The 18906-nt window shown below is 40.4% G+C and overlaps 1 protein-coding gene across 3 annotated transcripts in view; it reads right to left on the bottom strand.

The window, feature by feature from the left end:
- RAB38 (RAB38, member RAS oncogene family) overlaps positions 1–18906 on the bottom strand; it is a 51012-nt gene that overhangs the window by 12078 nt on the left and 20028 nt on the right. For all 3 annotated transcript variants that reach the window (XM_036324733.1, XM_036324732.1, XM_036324734.1), the window contains one exon: positions 16174–16454. In XM_036324733.1, the coding sequence (XP_036180626.1) occupies positions 16174–16454 (281 nt within the window). The remainder of the gene's footprint in view (positions 1–16173; positions 16455–18906) is intronic.

Below are 18906 nucleotides of genomic sequence, written 5' to 3'. Positions count from 1 at the left end.
CAGAAATGCATAAAGTAGTTGCTGAATAATTTTTTTTTTCAGGAAAAAAAAAAGAAAGAGATAAAAGAGACTTCTTGGAACTTTAGACTTCACCTTAGTTCTGATTTTTTTGGTTGTTTTTACAGGAGTCCACCTAATTAAATAGGTTGAAAAAGGCAATAACTTTGCCAGATAAAGGACATTTCTGCTTCAAATGTAAACTTCAAAAAAATCTCAACTTTGTTCCTGAAAACTATTTTCTTGCATTATAAACTATTATTTTTTTTTAATTTTTATTTTTTTTTATTGCTTAAAGTATTACAAAGGGTATTACATATGTGTCCATTTTATCCCCCCGCCCTAGACAGTCCCCTAGCCTCCCCTATCCCCCAATGTCTTATGTCCACTGGTTATGCTTATATGCATGCATACAAGTCCTTTAGTTGATCTCTTACCCCCCTACCTCCTGCCCCGCAACCCTCCCCGGTATAAACTATTATTTAGAAGACAACTCAGCTATTCTTGTTTACCATGGGTACCCTTTACTTTTTCTTTCTGCCTCCTTCTGCTGGTATCATGTATATGTAGCTATAGGTGTACAGCTAATAAGTCATTTAGATTGGTTGACACTTTAATTATAAAAATGACTTAAAACGGAAGGATGTTCTTTTTAATATACACATATTCCTAATTAAAAGGAAACAGACTAAAATGTTAATGAATCAATTGGTGATTTGATTACAGATAATTTTAATCTTCTATTTATAATTCTGGTTGTTTTCTAAGTTATTCATAAGGCAGATGTACTATATTAACATTTATATTCAAAGGTAGGAAACAAGAAAAATAAGAGTGCTTAATTTTGAACCATAAATAGTTTACAAAGTCCTAACATCTTTTTCTTATCCCTCAAGCCCAGACAACAGGAAGGAAACAGCATGTCTATACATATTTCATGAACTGTAAAATAGAAATATATAAGAATAAATGGAAAATTATATAGGTTTTTCTCACAGATAGAAAAAAATCTATAAGATTGAATCTGGAGAAAAATAAGGACAGGTAGCTCAAATACAGAAATTCTAATTACCAGCATGAGTAACCCAACAAAGAAGAAAGAGAGGAGAGATCTAAGAGAATGCAGTTTGACTGCAGGAATATCTCAGGTAAGATCAGGTTTATAAGTAACACACCCAAAAGACAGAAGGAGAAGGGAGGTGATTCAAGAGTGGCCTGAACTCATCCAAGCCAAGTAAGAACACATGCACAGAGAAAATGCTACAGGCAGAAAACGATAGTATTGGGGTTTATTTGGAGCAAAAGTATTATCACAGAGGCACAAACTAGTGCTTGAGAAATACGGCACAAGCTTAACAGATGGCCCAGAGAAGGCAGAGCTCACACACAAACTCACTTCACTTGCTCTTGTAATAAACATTCAGGTTGAGCAATCAGGATACTACCTTTCACATCTTATCTTTAGAATAAAGTCCCTCATACTGTCCTGTGGACAGGGTGGCTATGGATTGGCTCCAAAGTAAAATGGGTAAATTTAATTGGTTCCAATGGTGGCCGAGGGCTACTAATTATTTAATTACACTAAGCAAGAAGATTAGTTTCTAAGGAAGTGGCACACAGCTCAAACCTCTGATGAGAACTAACCTAATTTTTATCAGAAGTTTGGATAAAGTCAAAATATCTGCGCCCTCTACTGCCTCGCGCCTCTCCATGGACTCATTTTCTCATTTAAATGTGGGAGTGCCCAGAGCTCAGTCCTTGATCCTCTTACCTGCAACTGACTTTTTCTCCTGAACTCCAGAAGCACAAGCAACTATCTACCTGACATCTCATCATAGTTATTTTCTAGATTTTAATGTAACAGTCATCCCCTGCTTATCTGTGGTTTTGCTTTCCATGGTTTTCACGACCTACGGTCAATTACAGTCCAAAAACATTAAATGGAAAATTCCAGAAATAAACAATTCATAAGCTTTAATTTGCGAGCTGTTCTGATGATTGTGATGAAATCTTGCGCTGTCCCACTCCATAGCCCAGGACATGACTCATCTCTTTGTTCAGTGTATCCACAGTATATGCCCTGCCCACCCATTAGTCACTTAGTAGCTGTCTTATCAGATGACTCATGGTTTTACAGTGCTTGTGTTTAAGCAACACTTACGGTAGCCGAACACTCATCACAATACCTTTGTCACTCCCCTCACTTCACCTCCTCCGGTAGGCATTGCATCATCTCACATCAGCACGAGAAGAGTCAACACAGTATAAGATAATTGAGAGAGATGGATCACATTCACATAACTTTTATTAAAGTATATTATTAAGTTGTTCTATTTTATGATTGGTTATTGTTGTTAATATCTTGCTATGCCTGCTTTATAAATTAAACTATCACAGGTATGTAGTGTGGGAAAAAAGATCGTATCTATAGGGTTCAGTATACTAGCTTCAGGTATCCAATAGGGATCTTGAAACACATCCTCTGTGGATAGGGGAAGATTGCTGTATACAAAACAGAGTGTTGGCTATCTCTCCATTGACTCCTTCACATCTCAGGACCCCTGCTTCAGAAAACGTCAACTCTACTGCTCCAGTTACGCAGAAACTGTGGAGCCACCCCCAAATCCTCTTTCTCTCATTATTTTCACCCAAATTGTCAGGAAATTCTCTCTGCTGTGGTTCAAAAGTACATGTAGAGTTTGGCTATGTCCCACAATTCCTCTTTCTTAGATAGTGCAATAGAGTCTTAGCTGATCTGTTTCCAATCTTCCCCAATACTGGTATAATCCAGGCTCGACACAACTGCCAACATGATTATTTAAATCCAACTGTATCACATCTCTGATCAGACCCAATGTCTTCCCATCTCACTCAGGGCAAAACCTAAAGTTGTTACAATGCTCTAAAGACTCAACATGACCCCATCACTTCTCTGACCTCATCTTTATCATTCTATTAAAGCCCAGCTGTCAGTTCCTGCCATGGTGCCTCTGCATATTCTGCATTCTCTCCCTGGACTATTCCCTTCCCAGGAATCCATATGGCTCAATGTTGTCCCTCCTTCAAAGCTTTAATTTAAAAAATAAAACACCTTCACCTTGGAACCTTCCCTGGTCACTTGTCAAAAATTGCTTTCCTCTTTTTGAACTGTCCCTTGCATCCCATCCATATATGCCACACAAGTTCTAGAATTCTTCCCTTATTTAATTTTTCTCCCTAGCACTTAGCTCATCTGACAAACTATATGTTACATGGATTTATCTTTTTATTACCTGTCTTATCCACTGCAATACAAGCTCCAAGAAGAAGGTATTTCATCTGTTTTGTCAACTGGGATAGTCCCAGTGCCTGTCACATAGAGGTGAGGTGCTCAGTGATTACTGAAGAATGATGAATCAAACTATAAAATATTTAGTTCTATCATAAAATGATTTTGAAGTGCTATATACTTGTCATGTGTTTCCATGCAATGGTGAGAGAAGACATTATAGCATGATAATTTGGGGGTTAGGTATGGGTTTCTATTACTATGGCAAAACTAGATCTCTTTAGACTTTGATAATTTGACTTTTCTCCTCATGTCTGCCCTTCTTTACAAAAATCTGAAACACAAAAACTTATAACCAAATGAACGAGAGAATGGTAATTCTCTTTCCAGAAGAACTCTTCTTTTTCAAAGGGACTCACTCATCTGGGAACAGCTGCCATAATAAGCCCCATGAGGTAGCATAAACATTTGGGAAACACAAGGTTTCAGAAACATATTACATGGACAATGGTAGCACTCATTGCTGACACTCTCTCTTTATTTTGGGAACCCTGAAAAACATGGAAGCTAACAGACTTGCCCTGTGGATCTCAAACGATTGTGCCTGCACTAGAAAATTCAGTGACCAAGAGTTAGACAAATTCTCATCAGAGAATTTCTTTCCTCTAGAGCAATTTTTGATGGGCAAAATTATTCTCAAAAGAGGACTTTGCTTCATTTAATTCAAGGAAATGGATAGACAACTCTTGATTTTTCTGTCATTGGCTTTTTCTAAAGTTTTCTAAGACAATCTAATCACTTTAGAACAGTGATGGCTAACTTATGACACGCGAACTCATTTTTTTGGTTGATTTTTCTTTGTTAAATGGTATTTAAATATATAAAATAAATATCAAAAATATAAGTCTTTGTTTTACTATGGTTGCAAATATAAAAAAATTTCTATATGTGACACGGCACCAGAGTTAAGTTAGGGTTTTTCAAAATGCTGACACGCCGAGCTCAAAAGGTTCGCCATCACTGCTTCAGAATATCCCTGGGCATGTCAGGCTAACCTCATTTTTAAACCTTGCCCTGGCCAGTGTGGCTCAGTTTGTTGGGCATCATCCCTGTGCACTGAGAGGTCCTTGACTCAATTCCTGGTCACAGTACATGCCCAGGTTGTGGACTTGATCCCCAAAAGGGGGTGTGCAGGAGGCAGCCGAATGATGTTTCTCTTTTATTGATCTTTCTCTCTCCCTCTCTTGTTCTAAAATAAAATAAAAACTATAAACAATAATTTTTTATTAGGTCAGGGAAGAGGCTGCTCAAGAGCTGTTGCTGCTGCTTCTCACTCACATCTAATGAGATACTGATTTCCCCCCAATCCCTGCAGGCTCCCCCAAGGGATCACTACCTCACTAGTCAGCTGAGTAGACGGAGATGGAACAGAAGGCCTTGGGAGGGCAGGGCTGTCACTCACAAATCTAAGGGTGCTTCGAAGATGGCAAACAAGGCACATTAAAGTAGGCAACAGACCACAAATCCAGGGACAAACAAAATCAATACTGAAAAATATGAAGTGCACGGGGAGGGAGAAGTCAAGCATGTCTTAGTAACAAACTCCCTCCTGAAACAAGGAAGCAACCCTTCCCAGAAGGTTCTGACAGTGGCCCTAACAGATGAACCTCGCCTGTTTGTTTTTCTTTAAAAAGTAGAAGCTGAGCTCTGGCCAAGTGGCTCGGTTGGTTGGAGCGTTGTTCTGTACATAAAAAGGGTGCCAGTTCATTCCCGGTCAGGGCATATACCTAGGTTGTGGGTTCAATCCCCAGTCGGGGCGCATACAGGACAACAACAGTCAATGTCTCTCTCTCTCTCTCTCTCTCTCTCTCTCTCTCTCTCTCTCTCTCTCTCTCTCTTCAATAAAAAGAAACACATGTCCTAGGGAGAGGATTTAAAAAACAATAATGAAATAAAATACAAATAGAAGCTGACAGAAAGCACCAGGTAGATCCAGAATCAACCAGACCTGAATTTAAAATCCTAGTTCTGACACTTACTAGTTGTAACTCTGAGTAAGTTAATTATATCCCACTATCCTTTGGATTCCACATTATAAAATGAGGATAAAATAATTCTACTTTTAAAAGAAGCCATAATAAAATATATAACAACTAAGATTGAGTCAGAAACTAAATATTTCAAATAGAATCTCAAGAATAAAAATAATGAAAAAAAATGTGCATCAGAATTCAAGAGATTTCAACACATTTTTTGAAATCTGAAAGCAATGGAGAATAGTAGTGGATTTACTAGCATGTACGTAGCATGTTCTAAAGGTATGTAAAGGGAGATATGGACAATAAGAGAGCTCAGTAATTCCCACAGAACCCAAGACTCATGTACTGAGCGTGGCTGAAGTCAGGAGGACTGCTTCAAGTTCAGAATAGGGAATGTCAGCCGGACACTTTCCCCGCTTCTTCTCGTAGAATACCAGCACTAGCCATCTACACCCCTAGGCAAACACTAGTTTATCCTCTGAGTAAACCAAAGAAAAGGAACTTGAAACTCAGGAGACACCAACATTTTTCCTATGTAGGTGATGTAGGACTGAAAAATGTGTCAACTAAAAATGGCAGCTGGACTACCAATTCCCCCTCCCAGAACCCTGGCATCTTCACCCCTACCAGGAGAGAAGACTTCTTTAGGAAAAAAAAAGAAAAGACTTCCCATAGCTGACATCTGGGAGTCCTCAGTGACTACCCACCTAAAGTGAAATCCACTCATCAACAACCAACACAGCCCCTAACCAAAAAGCCTGCCATGCACACTGAGCTTAGTATCTGCTTTTGATGGTCTAGTTCCCAAAAATGAACATCAGATGTACAAGAGGAACAGTCTACATAAAATAATTATGTTCTTAACTAAGAATAGATGCTATGAAAAAGAATAATGTGAACAGGAAAGCTCTTCAAAATTAAAACTATGATTGCCAAAATTAAATAATTATAACAAAGGATTGGAAAGTTACTCAAAAAATGTAGAAAATGAAATAAAAATTACAAAGTGATGAACATCTGAGGGGGAGGGCAGCATAGTAGGTGCACAGACTTAATTCAGGAGGTCACACCAAACTAGGAGTTCCATAAAGAAAGAACCACACATAAATGAATGAAGGGGAGAAAAGGAATAATATTTCTTAGAACATAAGCTGAAAGAGCTCACAGAGGGCCAAGCACCGTTAACGAACAAAAGTTCACAATAGCAGAGCATTGCGGAACTTCAGGTTATCAGGGGTCAAGAGATGATCCAACATTACAAAGCTGCCATAGTCTCAGGTAGAGGTAACAGCTTCTCCTTCAAGTGCTCTCACAGTTCTCAGAGAGGCCAGCAGTTTTTATGGAACTTCATACTATAATTACTCAGTTATGTCAGTTTTCTTCCTGAAGACTGGGGCTTAGCAAACTGGCTAACTGAGTAACAGTCGTTATTCAAGGAATACTTCATGAATGAAGTGAATGAATGAATGAATGAACGAACAAATTAACCAAGTGTAGCACAATGCATCTTAACCAATGTGCTTATGAAAATCACTAAAAAACTGTTTTCCAAAAACATACATTCTCTGCCCCTCTAGATGTCTCTAAGAGTAGGGCTGAGGAGTCTCAAATACTAACAAGCTTCCCAGGTGCTGCTGATACGCAACTCTGTTCAAGAATCAGTCATTGGACAGAGCTCTGGACTAGCTCTGAAGTCTAGGCCTGGTTTCTCCAATACAAGTCAGTAAAAGGCCTCTTTGGAACGCCAGTTCATTATTAGTAAAAAAGGTACATATGCTAGCATTGTGTGTGGCTCAAATAACAGTAGCTGAAACAAATAAGAGATACATGTAAAACAAGATTATGAGAATTTCAATGAGGAGAAAACGGCTAAATTCTGGTTCTGGGGTCTGAGGAGGAATAAATGAGATGTTAAGATCCACAGGCTAATGGTAGAGCCCTGCATGCTGTGCGGCACTAAAATCTCCCTGCTGTGCGAAGTGTCTAGGGAGGTTTCTGGATGAGAGGAGTTACATAATGTGCAGTCCTCTTGGGAAACACAGCAGTGAATTATTTTTTCTGCTTCTACACAGCTCTCTAAGGATGAAAATGTTCCCTCAAAGGGTAGGGAAAAGAATAATACAGTAAAAGAATCTTCTGAAAGAATCCTTGAAAAGCAATGAAACAAACAATTCTGTTCCATCCAATAAACATTGACTAAGATCACCCTCCCTGTGCAAGCCACCATACTCATAGAAGACAAGGAGGATGTTGTTCACAGTGCAGGAGTCAGGCTCCAAAAGAAAGAAGGTTAATGCAATGTGGTAAGATACAGGAGAGAATGCCCACCCAACAGTCAGTAACAGATGATGCTTGAGCCAAGTCATAAAGGAAGAGTTAGAGGCAGGTGAATAACTGAAGGAAGCATGTTCCAGGCAGGGAGGAGACCAAGATGTGAACAGGGTAGAGCCACTGGAAGATAAATGGAAGGACAAAGTAGCCAGAGACAGGCTTGGAAGGCAGAGGACAGCCTCACTATGGGAATTTCTATTGTCCGGAACAAGGAGCTTGTGAAGGATGAGTAACTGCATATAAGGGTCATGGCATGGATGTCTGGGTGGATGTGACATCTCCAAACTATATTATCTGATTTGCAGCAAAGCTGATGAGGTTCGTTTCAGACATGTTGGGTTTGAAGAGTTGTCTGAGTGAGCTCCAGGTAGAGATCCAGGAAATTTGGAAGTCTGAAGTTTGAGAAAGTAGTCATGGCTAGAGACAGAGATCCAGGAGGAAGGCTGGCTTCAGAAGCAGACTCTGGTTGTAATCATTCTTCACTAGTAAACCATGTCTGAGACCAGGAGACATGGTTTACTAGTGAAGACCAGGGACCATCTGAGTCACGGTCGGCACCCAGCTGCACCCAGGCCATGTTTTCGTTCCCAAAGGATACAGGACGCTACCTGCTTTTTCCTTCTTCCATCACCTACACTTTCCACACAGCTCACCTCTGCCTCAGATGAAGCTCAAGGTAGAATAGAGCCTTAGGAGCATCCTCCCTCCTTGAAATTTGTAGAGACAGGCACATATGTATTTTTTCTTAAAAGATTTGTACAGCAATAAATATAATGGGGAGCTAGAAGAGAGTGACTTGCAATACCTTCCCTCCTGCATACCTAGCTATGGTTATATTCTCTGAGGGTCCATTTCTAGTTCCCTACAATGTCTTAGTTGTAGCTGGATTTCAGATTATCCAGTAAATTATACACATAGATCTAGATAACCTTTGGAGAACTAATTTACTAAAGATTAAAATTCAAATGTTGTTATTAAGGTTTACTGATTCCTAGGCAAATGGGGTAGCTTGAGTTTGAGCCTCTTGTACTTAAGCTACTCTCAACTTCAAGAAAGCATTGCATTTTTTCATGTAGGGCATTAAGGGTCTGTCAGAGCGATGATTCAAATGGTTGTACTACAGCCTAGTACATGATCATGACTATTAAACATTTCCTTTAAACGCTGCCTCCTAACTTTGCTGGGCCCTTTATTTTATGACCCTAAGTTCAACCAGCTCTCATCAGATCAGCTAAAAATGCAGGGTTAAATGTGCTGTGACCAATTAAATCAGTGGAAGCACAGCAAACAACCTCATCTAAATTCTTTGGAGATGGGTAGCTAAAACCTAGAATATCTACTTCCCATCGGGAGTTTTAACAATAAAACGTTTTAAGAATAAGAAGTGGCACCTAATAGCATGCTCTGAACTCAACAAGGGCTCAATATACATGGTTCAGAGCACAGACCTAGACAGTCAGTCCTTCGGTGCAAATTGTGTTGAATCAATGAATCCATCAGCGACTGTCAAGAATTTTTCATGGTTTGGCATTTGAAAAATGGGAATAATCAGAGATCATCTACTACCCAACTTAAAGATAATGAAGATTTTTTAAAAATAATGTTCTATCCTCAACCCATTAAAAATTAATTAGAATAACTATCTACCCATACCCAAGTGTAATTATCTATGCATTTCCAGTTGGTATAAATACATTATGTTTCTAAGTGCACATTTTCTGAAAGCCTATAAAAAGAAATGATGTGTGATACTTCTCTTCAAGCAGCTTTCAGGAAGCTAGCCACTTCTCAACTGTTGCATTTTTCAGCTTTGCAGAGCAATTTAAAAATAATGATAATAATAATAAAAGCTCACTAAACTCAATGAAACACAGAAAATTTTCCCTCCACATGAAAATCCCAGGCCAGCATAACCTAAATGTGGTCCACTGTTTGGTTAAGTGCCCTACGTGGCCAAAAACATTTAGGAACTGCTACACGGTGTAGTTCTTTTTTGGAAGAAACAGTAAAAAGCCATTATGTATATGTCACACCATCATTTTCAAAATCCACAATGACACAGGACATACCCTGACTTTAAAAATGTTAACATATGAAGGAGCAAAAAGTATATGTTAGAATCAAAGAAATAGCCTGGCTGGTGTTGCTCAGCGGTTTAACATCAACCCAGGAAACAAGGGGTCGCCGGTTCCATTCTGGGTCAGGGCACATGCCCGAATTGCAGGCTCGATCCCCAGTAGGGGCTGTGCAGGAGGCAGCTGTTCCATGATGTTTCTCTCTCACCAGTGTTTCTGTCTCTCTATCCCTCTCCCTTCCTCTCTTTCTAAAAATCAATAAAAACATATTTTTTAAAAAGAATCCAAGAAATAGGTAGTAACATAATATAGCTTTAGGGAAGTTACCTAAGTCTCAACTCTTTTTTTTTCTTTAAAATAATAATGATAATAATGCCTACTTTATATGATCCTGCTAAGGACTGAATGAGTTCATGCACATAAAAATCTTTGCACAAAGCTAACATATAGCAAGCAGGAAGAAACAGAGGCACTGTTAGCACTGAAGACAGCGGTTCTCAACCTGTGGGTCGTGACCCCTTTGGCGGTCGAACGACCCTTTCACAGGGGTTGCCTGAGACCATCCTGCATATCAGATATTTACATTACGATTCATAACAGTAGCAACATTACAGTTATGAAGTAGCAACGAATAATTGTACGGTTGGGTCACAACATGAGGAACTGTATTTAAAGGGCCAGAAGGTTGAGAACCACTGACTGAAGAAGTCCTAAGAAGTCCTGCAGCAAGGGAAGCATGTGTCTAAGTTGGTTTTCTCAAATGCATTTGACCATGTATACAAATCCAGTTTCTCAGTTGTAAGATACAGAAGCTGAGGATGAAAATAGTTTATTCAAGGATGTTGGGGAGCTTGCAGAATTATTTGGTCGTGTAGAGAAATAGGACCAACCTGAAGCTTCCAGAAACTCAAACCCCACATGGAACGGGCCTGACGAGGACATGGCTGCAGCCACCACTGAGCATGACTAGGTCCTGTTACCTGTGAATCTCCCAGAAACTCACCTGAATACGACTGTCCTTGGGGCCAGCGTGATCCTATATCTGTGTCAAGCACAAGACCCTGAAAACTCTGCTTGTCTACCCAGCACGGGGGCCTGTTCTGCCACCACCCTGCCCAGAAAACACGGATTCTGCATTGCCCCTTGTTTCTCTAGTTCAGTGATAGCGAACCTTTTGAGCTCAGCATGCCAGCATTTTGAAAAACCCTAACTTAACTCTGGTGCCGTGTCACATATAGAAATTTTTTGATATTTGCAACCATAGTAAAACAAAGACTTATATTTTTGATATTTATTTTATATATTTAAATGCCATTTAACACAGAAAAATCAACCAAAAAAATGAGTTTGCGTGTCACCTCTGACACGCGTGTCATAGGTTCGCCATCACTGCTCTAGTTGCTCACTTCTGAATCAGTACGATTGGTGGAATCTAGGCCACGTGCCCGTGCCCTTGCTGCAAAGAAAGCCCGGGAAGAAAGGTTTATGGGTTCTTCCTGGGGAGGCGAGCCTCCCATGGCTAGATGTTCCCCCAAAGACAGCAAATGTGTTTCATAATTGCTGGAAAGCCTAACACATGCAAGATTTCCACTACACTATGAAACGTCTACACATCCCCCTGGAAAACTAACTTCCTGTAGAGAACAGTATTGTACGTATTCCTTCTCTCTGCAGGGCACACATCGACATTCTCCTTTTTAGCATCAGGGAAGACTCTAATTGGGTGGAGTTTAATGTAAGAAAGCTTGTTCCTAGGGCTCCCATTGATCATTGCACATTCTGAGGAGAGGGTGGGCCTAACAGGTCAGACTAAATAGGACAGAAACAGCCTAGGACAGGGGTCGGCAAACTCATTAGTCAACAGAGCCACATATCGACAGTACAACGATTGAAATTCCTTTTGTGAGCCAAATTTTTTAAACTTAAACTATATAGGTAGGTTCATTGTTATTAACTTAATTAGGGTACTCCTAAGGCTTAGGAAGAGCCACATTCAAGGGGCCAAAGAGCCGCATGTGGCTCGCGAGCCGCAGTTTGCCGGCCACAGGCCTAGCAAATCTGCCAGGACGAGGGCCGATGAGGAGGGCCCAGGAGAAAGGACTCAAGTTCTTTCTGTGAATTTGGTTCCTGTCCCCACTAGTGAACAGACAGAATTTGTTGTCCCATCTATACTGGTATTTTCCTGGCGTCCTGTTTCTGAACATACCATATACGAATCGCTACACCCTAAGAGCAGGATGGAGCAACTTGGAAAAGGCTGAGATATAGGAATAGACCTTGTGCCAAGTGCAACTGCTGTGAGCCACACACAGATGCTGACACCCAGACCAGTAGAGGGGGTGTGGGAACAGATAGATCATAGGGATGTTGAGTATATGTGTCTGTGTGTGTGTGTGTGACCAGACATAACACATCCAGGGGCCCCATATGTCATTTCTTGCTCACAGCAACTCTAGAAGGCAGGTGCCTATGATCAAAGAGTGAATCTAAATGGAGCACTGGGCACCGAGAATGCAGCAGGTAAATGGGTCAGCAGAGGGCAGAGCCCCGTCACCACTGAGATGGGCCCAGAAGACAGGAATGACAACTTTGGGGCTGCACCAACAAAGGCAGGCCAAGGCTCTCATTCTAAAGAGACAAATCCACCAAAGCACACTGTAAGGACGGGGCTTGGGCACGGGAATGCGTAACATAGCCATTAGTGGAGCTCAGTGTAATGTATTGGAGCTCCTGATCTACAGGGTGACCATGTAAATTTTTAAAAAATCCTCACTTGAGGATGTTTTTATTGATTGATTGAGAGAGAGAGAGAGAGAGAGAGAGAGAGAGAGAGAGAGAAACTTCTGTTGGTTGCCTCCTGCATGCACCGACTGGGAACTGAATCTGCAACCCAGGTATGTGCCCTGACCCGGAATCAAACCCATAACCTTTTGGTTTATAGGACAATGCTCCAACCAACTGAGCCGCCCAGCCATGGCTGATCATGGAAATTCTAATTACAAACCAGGAATGGGAATTTTATTAATAATTATGCTAGAACAATAGGCATAAACCAAGAATGTTCCAGGAAAATGGGACATAGGATCCCCCCAATTAAACATCACCTAGCCCTAGTGAATCCACAGGTAGAATCCAAGTAAACATGACCGATAAAGGGAAAGAAAGTAACTGGGGGAAAAAAATAATAAAAACCAAAAAAACCTGACTTAGGAGAGACTGTATTTCTACTCTTTCCTTTGGTTTTAATATTCTAAGAGATGACATTAAAAAAAAAAATCAGAGATGCTAGCATATATTTAATTTTCATTTCTTCTCCCTTAACTCCTAGCCAGAAGCTAAGGATGACTGTTCCAGCAACAGCACGGGGCATGCAAACTCATAAAAAGTTACTCCCCAAGACGAAGAACCAAGAGGGTCAGTTTGCCTGGTCAGTGGCAAGATGGGGGCTGGTCTCAATGACAAACTCCGCTAACTCCCTGCTAGTTCCAGCTCAGAGACGGCCACGCTGGCAGTGATACCCACAGGACTTCTGCCCTCGGTGCATTAGAAGTTTCAGAGACAGAAGAAAGGAAATCAGATGTTTATCACCAGACTGATTGTGACGTATCTCCAGAGGATGTTCATTGTTAGCAGATTCACTTTCTAAGAGAAAGGTCTCTATGGGGAATGTTCCTGATGCCCAATGTAATCAAAGAAAGAATTGACAGCGTCTCCAAAGGCTGCCATCTTAGCTTCCGGCTGCCAGTGTGATCCGAGCCTCAGTAATACCGTCCTCAGAAAGCAGGCAGGGCTTTATCAGATGCTTTAGAAGAGACTTTTTGAACAGTCTGACATGCCAGCAGGCCAACCCTGCAGCATTTATTATTCCTGACCTCCCAGGAGTTAACTTTGAAGACCAACCTGGCACCGGGAAGCCATTTTCACTAGTAAGCTATTCAGAATCGCGATTTCAATAGCTGTATCTTTGGGGAGAACAGGAATGTTGAACCTTGGTTTTACCTTTTACAGTGAGGCCTTGTACCCTCTTGGTTGTATTAACAGTTGAGTGCACTTTAGGCTTGTGAAACTCCCTCCACCCTCTCTCTGTTGAAAGCTTCTCATCAAAGTTTACATTTGCAGGGATTTAGAGGATTATATAAATCAGTGTGGAGGGTCAGCCGGGCCTTAAATTAATGACCATCATGCCCCTAAGCAGAGTTCAGGACGGCCACGGTGGAGCAGGCACGTCAGGGTGGGCAAAAAGACATCCAGAAGGGCCTTTGTCCCACAAGCAGTTTCAATCCTCCCCACAAATTCACTGGCTTCTTCCTTTCTTTTCTTTTTTTTTCCTGCTAGCGCGTATTCACTGCCCAACACCCCAAACATTTTACTTATATTTGGTTATTGCTACTGCTGTACATGAAGTCAGGGTTCTGCCTGTTTTGTAAATACCTCTGTTCCTAGTGCCTGCTGCATAACAAGTGCTCAATGATATTTGTTGAATGAATAAATGGTGGAAAACCCCCTCCCCCCATATAAATATAAGTCATTCATTGAGTTTTCCCTTCAGATATAAAGTATCCAACCGAGAAGAGTCCTCCAAATCCTACTTCTGGGCTGAAAGGGACTCTATTGAAAGAAAGGAGTTTGGAGACAGGAGAGGAAACGGAGGGTGGGGCTAAGAGACAGGAGAACTTTTAAAAGGCCCGACTAACATCCAAAAATCAGACTATAAAAATGTAATATTTCTTAAAGATCTGCAATTTATCACACTTGTGAGTTTTGCTCTATGTGTCTCTCTTTACAACAATAAATTCTTAAGACAAGCAAACCAAAAAGGCTCGGTGACAACCTGTAAGTAGAAAATGATAGATGCTGTGACTTAAGTAAAAGGAAGCATCTTAAGAAATCGATGGAACAAGGAGTTTTAACAGGAAAGAAAGGGGGGGAAGGGGAAAAGTGCACCGAGACTCCAAGAAGGAACTAAGAAGTAACCACTTGTAAACGTAAGGCCAGCTTAGAGACGGCACAGAGAGAAGGTAGGAATTGAGATTCTCCATGAAATGGTGGCAACAAAACTAATCCCAACCAGGACAGAAAGTGTCCCCAACACCCTCTTCTCCATCATCTTCCAATCCAAGCAGTTGCTTAATCCTGCTGGTGTTTCCACTTCAGTGATATTTTCAAATCAGGTTTTCCTTTCAATCCCTAATGCCATTAGCTTAGTTCAAAGGCTTGTCATTTTCCTGTAGGAATGCAATAATGACCAAGTCACTCTGCCTCCAGGATGGCCTCCCTGGAATCTATCTTTCCCTAGCGCCCAGCGTAAAGTCTGTCAGAAGCTGCCCCTGAGCCTATTAGAATGACGCCCATCAAGTTATATTTTCAGACCATTCTCCAGTGATGTGCACAAATGTTCACAATGAGGCCTAAGTGTGAATTCCATAGTTAGAAACTGTACAGAGACAATGCCTGTCTTATGGGCAGCTGAACCTCTGACAACTAGCTCAGTGCCGATGCTCCACAAGTATTTAAGACCTGTTCCACAAATCAATAACAGTGGAAAATCATGACATAAAAGTGTGGAATGCAATCCTAATAATGTAAAATACACATATATGCATACAAAAATTATCCAAAAATACAGCAAAATATTTATTTGTATCATTTATGCATTTTTTAACTTTCAAAATTACTTAAAAAAATTTTTTTCTCTCTCTCTGATAGTGAAAGACAAGAATACACACAAAACCAAAAGGGAGTAGAGCAAGAATCATGTACCTGACAAATCAGATAGTAGTGTGGGGTATTATGAGAGGTACATCACCCTTATCACCTACAGCCAATGCTTCATCTTCCAGCCCTGCCCCTGCCCCACTTCCTGTTCCTCTCGGCCACCCAGGAGAGTGAGCAGTGCCAAGCAATACTATGGCCTTCACATATATACTTGCTGTCTACTTTCACTCCACTATCCTAGTATGCCCAATGCCACAGTCTGTGTCCCTGCCATCTTTTCATTTCGAGGGCAAAACACAATTCCCGATCCAAAAGAACATTACATGTTGATGGAGTAAATTAATTAATACATGAATAAGGAAGAAACACTGAATGTGTGGCCCACTTCTTTCATTGATTCTAAAATCCTACCTACCTAATAGGGTTGCTGTGAAAACTAATGAAAAAATGCTTGTAAAACATGCCTGACACATAAGCACTCAAAAAACGAAAACATTTATTAACTATTATCGACAGGATGAGGTATAAGATGTTTTGCTCCCTTAGCCACAATCATCTTAAATTGCAGATAATAGTTCCTGCCCTGCCTCTCACCCCTTGAGGTGAGAAAGTGCTTAAAGCAGTTTGGGAACTATAAATCATGAGGCAAACACATGTTATTATCATGATGATGATGATGACAATGATTACATGCCATTTTCTTTGTGACTCTTACCTACAATAAGTTTATCATTTAAGGTCACGTTACCTTTGCTGAGGTTTCAAACCATCCTACGAAACCATGCTCCTTGCAGAACTGATCCATCTTGAGGCCATTGTTCAGGAGCACATCCTTGCCCTGGTCACATTTGTTGGCCAACAAAACCACTGAAACTGGTTTGCCATTAGGGAGACTTAACTTGGAGTCCAAATCATTTTTCCACTTGGTCACTGCTTCAAACGTAGCTGGCCTGGTGACATCGAAGACAATGAATGCACCCATGGCTTCTCGGTAATAGACCCTTGTCATGTTTCCAAATCTTTCTTGACCTATCACCAAAAAGAAATAGAAATCAAAACCTTATTGCAATTATAAACTATATATGGCAACCTTATAAGGCCTCTGGTATGAGCCGATCACTCAGTTAAGAGCTTTATTATTTTTCTTTAAGGAATGAGCTAAATACACAATCATGGCACTTCAGCACTTTGTTTTTTATTTTTGAGTCATTAATTTAACAAGTATTTATTGAAACTGCTTGGTAACCATGTAATGTTCTAGAACTGTGCTAATACAGTATCCCACTACCACATATGGCTACTTAAGTTTAGAGTAATTTAAACTAATTATAATTTAAAACCCAGTTCCTCCGTCACACTATCTAGTAAATTTTAAACGTTCAACAACCACAGTGGCTAGTGGCTACAGTATTACACAACTCCAAAGCAGAACATTTCTGTTACCATGGAATGTTCTACTGGACAACACTGTCCTCAATACATGGGATACAATGATTAAAACATGAGAATCCCTGCCATCATGGAGATTACATTTTAATGGGATGATATATTATAATGATAAATATAATAAATAATGTAGTATGTTTAAAAAGTATCCACAGTGAACTCTGATTAAGGATAATAGTAATAGCTAGCATTTATTGTATGGTTACTAACCATCAGAAACATAACTTACATAGATGATCATGAAGGTACAATTATTACCCCCATTTTAAAGTGAGAAAATTGAGACTTGGTGAGGCTAAGTAATTTGTTGAAATTGTACAAATTAATGAACTTTTGAAGTCGGAATTCAAATCTAAGCTTTTTGAATCCAGAGCCCATAGTTATTTAGGAACACTGAATGTTCTCAACTAATAGTCTGTACTAGCTCTCCTCCAGGTTAATGTACCAGGAGTATCCCATCCAGCTCAAGTGAACAGATAACAGGTACATATGTGTCTATGCCAATCTCTGGACAACATGCTAGGAATGCAACATAAACTAGATTATCTCTACTGTAAATAGTGTACAAACTATTGGATAAGAAAAGCCCTCTGATGAGAGAGAGAGAGAGAGAGAGAGAGAGAGAGAGAGAGAGAGAGAGAGAGAGAGAGGAGAAAGAGGAAGGGAGGGGAGGGAGAGAGAGGGAGGGAGGGAGGGAAGGAAGGAAGGAAGGAAGGAAGGAAGGAAGGAAGGAAGGAAGGAAGGAAGGAAGGAAGGAAGGAATAGATGAATGACTGATCTTTTTTAGACCAATCAGCTAGAATCAGTTTTGCTGTGATTCTTAATTTTCTAATGAATATTTGCAAGATTATTAAACACTCTAAGTTTAGCCCTCCTCATTGGCAAAATGGCAACAAGAATATGCAGCTCAAAAGGTTGTCATAGGATGAAATGAATTAACATGTGTAAAGCATCCAAAACAGTATCTTAGAATACCTGGCCACTTAAGTTTTCCCTCCCTTTCCCCAGCATGTTAAAAATTATGAATGACAATATGATATGGGTAGTAAAATCATACTTGCAGACCAGGGCTTATAACAAAAACTGACAGGTATTTCAGCTGATTAACAAAAGAGAACAAAATCCCACTGTTTGTCACTCTGTCCACTAGCAGTTGCTAAAGACAGCTAATGAAAACTGGGTTTATATTTTCAGAACAAAAAAATCCAAGAAGTGTATGATCAGACAAAGGCCTTTTATTCTGTCTTGAGAATTTATTTTCAGAGTCTTACAAAGTTAAATAAATTAAAACAAAGGTAGGTATGTATTCAATGAGCCAACTCATCTTAGAAGAAAATGCTGAACCTGGCATGTACCTAAAAACATACAAGTCAGCACACCTCTGAGAACACTTTACATTGAACTTGGAGCTCCAGGTTTTGTGATGATGAGTTTGCACTCAAGTTACCACACTCTCTTGGAGGCTGCTATGTTCATATTGGCACTTGCACTGTGGACTGTAAGGGAAAATGATCCATAAACCACAAGCACTTAGTGGAAACGGATGAAGGCCAATGGTTCCCATCCTGGTGTGGAAGCCTGTGTGCTCGGAGCATTTGTCAGAGCCAAGCACGATGACCCTAAAACATTTCTGACGGGGGTTATACCACAGAAGCAGTTTTAATGGTATTTTCACAGTCATCCAGTCAATGAAAGAGAGGGGTATAATACTCTTCATAGGACACACAACTCACAGGTAAACTCTCCGTTTCCCCAAATTAGTTTTACATTTCTTTTTTCTTTTTTGGTTTCTGATGCAAAAGAGTGATTTCCTTTGATACCATTCAGGGTGGCCGTGACCTTTCAGGGATTCGGGGGGAAGAAAACCCTCTGTGATCACTCAGGGCTCGGAAGGCCTCTAGGCTTTGGAAGGATGTCTTATGATCCCTTTCAGGGAACTATTCAGATGAAGGGCAAAGTCATGGGTTATTCAATAATCTACTTGTCCAGAAGAAGGCCGCCCTCCAAAAGAAAGAGTTTACATTTCAAATATGTG

The sequence above is a fragment of the Myotis myotis genome, unplaced genomic scaffold, assembly GCF_014108235.1.
Source record: "Myotis myotis isolate mMyoMyo1 unplaced genomic scaffold, mMyoMyo1.p scaffold_m19_p_10, whole genome shotgun sequence".
NCBI classification, from domain to species: domain Eukaryota; kingdom Metazoa; phylum Chordata; class Mammalia; order Chiroptera; family Vespertilionidae; genus Myotis; species Myotis myotis.
Note: the sequence above shows the minus strand (reverse complement) of the source record. Positions and strands in the feature narration are given on the sequence as shown.